This window comes from Stegastes partitus, unplaced genomic scaffold (genome assembly GCF_000690725.1).
Source record: "Stegastes partitus isolate 25-593 unplaced genomic scaffold, Stegastes_partitus-1.0.2 Scaffold167, whole genome shotgun sequence".
Taxonomy (NCBI): Eukaryota; Metazoa; Chordata; class Actinopteri; family Pomacentridae; genus Stegastes; species Stegastes partitus.
In genome coordinates this window covers 67,285-72,726 of record NW_007577898.1, presented here as the reverse complement: position 1 = coordinate 72,726, position 5,442 = coordinate 67,285, and the positions used below count along the sequence as shown (strand labels likewise).

Below are 5,442 nucleotides of genomic sequence, written 5' to 3'. Positions count from 1 at the left end.
TAATATTGTGATGTCTTGACCTGACCGTGATGAGTTCTGTTGTGAATTTAAATACAACTGAACTGATTTCTGTGAAACCAGAGTTGCACTCAAATAGTCTTTTTTTTTTACTAAAGAATTTACAAACTGAGTGAAATGACCTAGAAATGTCTCAGCGGCTGCCACGATAAAAGCCTTAAATTCTCTAAAAGCTAAATAAAGGTGCTGCACTGCTTTTCTTTCTTATCTTATTCAGCATTAGATGCACTGGAGCATCATTCAGAAAGGGAAAGGAGATAATAGTGTCACACAGTTAGTTGTGATGCAGCATCCAGGGCAGACTCATGTCAAGAATATCCGCCTGGCGTAAGAGCAGACGGCTTCCTTCAACACCACGGCCGCCTTTTAATGTGTCCTCGTGAATTCTCCTTCAAGAAAAGTGTTCAGAAAAAGTTCATTTTTATCTGATTTGCTCTCACTGTTGTGGGTTTGTCTGACATCTCGTTGGTTAATGCTGCTGCTGGTGGTGGTGTTCTCAGACATTCGTTTAAAGAGAAGAAAGTGTAAAGACGTTTGACGGGAGGCTGAGGAGTTAAGGTGAAGTTAGAGTACCCACACAGGTGTGGATTTTGGAGGCTGAGATACTCAGTGTTTGAAGAGTTCATTTACAAAAACAGATACCTCCATCTTCACAAACCTTCAGAAAACCCACGTTTCCATCGTCTACCTGAGACAACATCAGTCAAACTGAAGTTATCTCTATTGTTGTCATTTCTACTGAGTCAAATCCACTCAACTTCAGTTTGATATTATCTCAAGCAAACAAACAAAAAAAAAGGTTTTTGAAAATCTGCAAATATGGAGTTATCTGTTTTTTTAAATGAACTCTTGACAGATTGGAATTCATGTCCCCTGACTCTCGAAGATTGGTCCCATGTAATATAATGAGATATTTATGATGTGGTTTATTTATTTATTTCATATGTCTTCATATTAAATACTTCATGAGCTTTGGAATTGCCTCTAGGGGATAAATAATGTTATTTGAATAGAACTGAATTGAATAAGCTGTGCAAGAAGCAGAAGCAAAGGACTTTTATTTTGAAAAACTGCTATCTATTGAATGAGAAAAACTGATCTCCAGGAGATTGAACATTTAAATGAAGCACATAAGAGCCACACTGCCTTTTGTCCTGTTTTATTTTGAATTGTTGTCCTGTAAATAAAAGCGTTTCCAGCATAAACTGTTGCAGAAAAGACACAAATAGGTGCATAAAAAGTCACCAGAATGCAGGAAGTGCCTGCGGCCCACAGGTGCCCGGTCCACTTCCACACATTGGTTCCACTGTGATGATTCACCTAAAGCCACTTTGTAGTTATGAGCTGAAGCCTTTGTTTGGGTTTTATTTTCAGAAAGTAGACATTAATCTTTAATTTCACCAGGTCCGCTTTGTTCTGTCCCCCAACACACCAAGAGTGCAGCTGTAAATATTTTAAACAGCTGAATAAATGTGAGCTTTTTTCTTGTTTTTAATTTAGTTACTGTCTCTGTTTCCCCTGATCTGCCTCCAGGCCGTAACACTTGTTGTTTTTTTACATCTCTGGACAGAAGCTCTTCCTGTGTTGAGTTATTGGTGGAATAATTATCAAACAAAGATACGTGTGTCTCTGTGATTAAGCCGCTGAAGCTTTAAATTTGCCTGCAGCTACAGTTTTGTTTTCCTTGCAGGACTGTGGATGTATGTTTCCATCACCTCGTCATCCCTGTGAGCACAACAGGAACTTTTAATGGTCGTTATCAACAGGAGGAGTTGTTACAGCTGGAAACATCTGCCTCTGTTTGCACCTCACTGGAAAACATGAATCTGTACATTAACCCTCTGAACTCCAAGAAGTTTCTGGTTTTTGCTAATGTCACAATTTTGGTCACAGTGGGCTTTTTTTTTTTTTTTACTGCGATATAAAGTCCAGCATCTTTCTGGAAATGGAACAACCATGACTAGAAAATGAACAAAAACACATACAAAGCTGCTTTAAATATTCCCAAGAATATTTTAGGTGTCTTCAGTTCAGTTCTGTACAATCACATGTAATTAAATATTCGCCCTTCAGGGAGATGAACAGAAAAAGCAGAGCAAGTGGAGTGTTAATGCTTCATCAGTCAACGTTTTTTTTTTTTTTCCCCAGGACGAGATGAGTCACGGGAAGTAAAAACGTAAAAGCTGAACTAACATAGACCGTTACCCCTTCACGTAGCTTGTTGAAGGGGTAAAACCTGCCTGCCCACATTGGAAACGTCATTGGAAATTATCTGAGGTTCTAAAAAAGAAATGTCTTCTGTGCGGGCTGCAAGGTGGCTTGGTGGTTAGGACCGCTGCCTCGCTTCCTCCCACAAGGTCCAGAAACACGTTGAGGTTAATTGGTGATTCTAAATTGTCCGTAGGTGTGAATGTGAGTGTGCTTGGTTGTCTGTCTCTAAGTGTAGCCCTGTGATAGACTNGTCCCCTGCCTTCACCCTAAGTCAGCTGGGATAGACTCCAGCCCCCCATGACCCTAGTGAGGATTAAGCGGTGTATAGATAATGGATGGATGGTTCTTTCATGATCTGCTTTACAAAAACTAAAACATCCTGGAATCAACGGTGAAGTGCACACAAGTGTGATTATTATTATGATAGTACGGAATCTCTGAGCACGTTAGAGGGCCTAAATGTGCTCAAAAACTCACCAAAGTCACCGCGCACATCAGGACTGGCAAAAATCAGAAACTATCATGGACGTGGACATGTCAGTGCCAAAACGGCTCCACAGCACCACCTTGAAAATTCCCATTGGAAGCGCGCTTGACCTAGACCTACGCAATTTGGTAGGTTTATGGAGGAGGTCAGGACAAACAAAAGAACCAGTGACAGCCGCACCCTAAACCCAACAGGAAGTCCGCCATTTTGGATTGTTTGTTTGTCCAACCTGAGCTAACTCCTCCTAGGGGGTAAGTAGCAGAGCGCTGAAATTGAAGTAGCATGTAGAAAACGCCTTGAAGGTAAAATGTTATCAAAATCATCTGTAAAAGTCAAAGGGCGTGGCCACGGCGGCCCTCTGATGTTTGATCCTTCGCCATGAAACAGGAAGTACTGTGTAACTACCCTGTAGATGCTCCAATCTGCCTCAAACGTTACATATTTGATCAGACTGCTGTCCTGATCACATCCATATGCCCAAATCCATTCACAGTCATAGTGCCACCAATTGGTCAACATGTCCTCTACTGTCTTTTTTGTTTAAAACCCAAAAATATTCCGTTTACTGCCACAGAAACTAGAAAATGTTCAAATTTAAAATTTGTTTTTGTTTGTAGCTCTGATAAATGGTTTGCATTTTTAAAAGACATGTCTTTTGGGGTTTAGAGGGTTAAAAAATACACTGCTAGTGTGAAAATATTTGCAAATCAACACTGTATGCCTTATAATAAGCTAACAAAGGATCTTAGGAAAACAAAACATGCATTAGTTAATGGATAACTAGAGGGGAACTGGGAGCGCTGCCCTTCAACGATGCCATTGCTTTAAAGAAAGTGGTCTGGATGTGCACCAAAGTTTAATGGGTTCTCGTCTTGGCCGAGCTCCACCTCCACACTAAGCTTCATGAAAGTCAGCCTGCTGTTTTTTGTGTAATTGTTGCCGTCAGTCAAACAAGCAGCAGTGAAATGTCAGAAACTGGTAAAAAAAAATGTGCACAAGTGTTTCCAAAAGCTCAAGACGACATCCTGTCTTGTCTTGTTTTGTCCACAATCCAAAGATATTCATTTTACTGCTATGTAGGAGAAAATAAACTAGAAAATATAAAAGTTTAAGAAGCTAGAATCGGAGAATTTAGACTTTTTTATTCTTAAAAATTGTAAGCAAAACTCAAAATAGTTGGCAATCAGTTTAATTGTAACAACTAATAGCTCTAATGTTAAAAATAACACACAGTAATATGCTGTTTGCATGTAAATAATGTGAAATTAAAGCTTAAGTTGTGGAGTTTAATGTCAAAATCAAATACCTAAAGTCATAATGTCACCGTTCCTGATAGAGGACATTGCATATGTTGCCTCTGGTACATTTGTTTGCATGATCTTCATACAGTTTTATTAAAAGTGAATGAAGCATCCTACAGTCCATCATTATGTCCTATATTATACTAATCAATCTGCTCATGCATGTGCACTGAAGTGGCAAAGATCTGCCACTTTAAACCGAAAACTAGGAGATAATGAGGTGACTTTTTTGCGGAGGAAAAATATTCTGGCAGGCAGTTGCCCCGTTACCACAATTAAAGAAGAGTGCAATGTGCCTGAAGGACCTCTAAGTGGATTTAAATGGTCATTTGAGGGATGAATTGCTCCTCTGAGAGAAGTTAAGCCTCACTGGGGAATTGAACTGAATCCCGGCAGTGAATTGCTTTCTTTTTTTTTTTTTTCTTTTACCTTGTGCAGGAGCTTCTTGCGTTCGTAGTGAGCCGCCACCGCCTGGCTGTCGCTGCAGAAGCTCTCGGCCCTCCGGTGCAGGACGCTCTCTGTGTCGTGGAGGCCGGAGGTGGATCTGCTGCGACACTGCAGGCGGCTGGACATGGTGTCTGGTGAGCAGCTCAGCAGGAACACAGCGCCGGGTTCACCCATCTGGTGCAGGAAAAACAGCAGTTAAAGCACCAAACCTCAGGCTCCGCTTTAACTTTACTCTGTGTGACACTCGGCAGTGCGTCTGTGTGTTATCCTTCAGCACTGGGAAAGCCCTGTTTTACTGTTTATCCCACTTCTGTTGCTCCCTGTTTTCTTATCCACGTGTTTTCGTACTCCTGCCTTAACACTGAGTCACATTTAACCAACAACCTCACACAAGTTTTCCTTCTTTTATTCATGTTCCTGACCGAGCACCTCTCTGACCTTGGCCTCGTACTCCTCCGCCTGTCTCAGGTCTCTCGGGAAGCTGCTGATCACCAGACCTTTCCCCTGTCGTAGCGACGACGCCACCGCATCGCACAGCAGCTCCAGCAGCGTGTCCTGCAGGCCACAAACACACAAACAACTATTTACACTACAAGACCCGATTATGTGTTGATATGACTGAGAAAACAGGCACATACAGTATGTCACATTTCTGCAAATATTTTATTCTTATCTTTTCATGGGACAACATTGAAGAAATGACACTTTGCTGCAATGTAGAGTAGTCAGTGTACAGCTTGTGTGACAGTGTATATTTACCTTTACCCCTCAAAAAACTCAATACACAGCCATTAATGTCTAAACCACTCACAACAAAGTGAGTACACCCCTGGAGTGAGTATCCACTTTTGTGACATACTGTGTATACATTTGAATCTCAAATCATCAGTTTGTTGGAGCTATTTCTGCTTGACCAGCTCTGATTTTTGTATAGCACAACATATAGATGTTTATAAAGATAATTCTGAAATTTTAGCT

General features: G+C 40.9%; 1 protein-coding gene across 1 annotated transcript in view; it reads right to left on the bottom strand.

Annotated features, from left to right (window-relative positions):
- The window catches only part of ak5 (adenylate kinase 5), a gene marked incomplete at its 5' end in the record, with an annotated part of 68,515 nt that overhangs the window by 1,630 nt on the left and 61,443 nt on the right, over positions 1 to 5,442 (bottom strand). The window contains 2 exons of the mRNA XM_008279678.1: positions 4,447 to 4,638; positions 4,903 to 5,019. Coding sequence (XP_008277900.1) covers positions 4,447 to 4,638; positions 4,903 to 5,019 — 309 coding nt within the window. The remainder of the gene's footprint in view (positions 1 to 4,446; positions 4,639 to 4,902; positions 5,020 to 5,442) is intronic.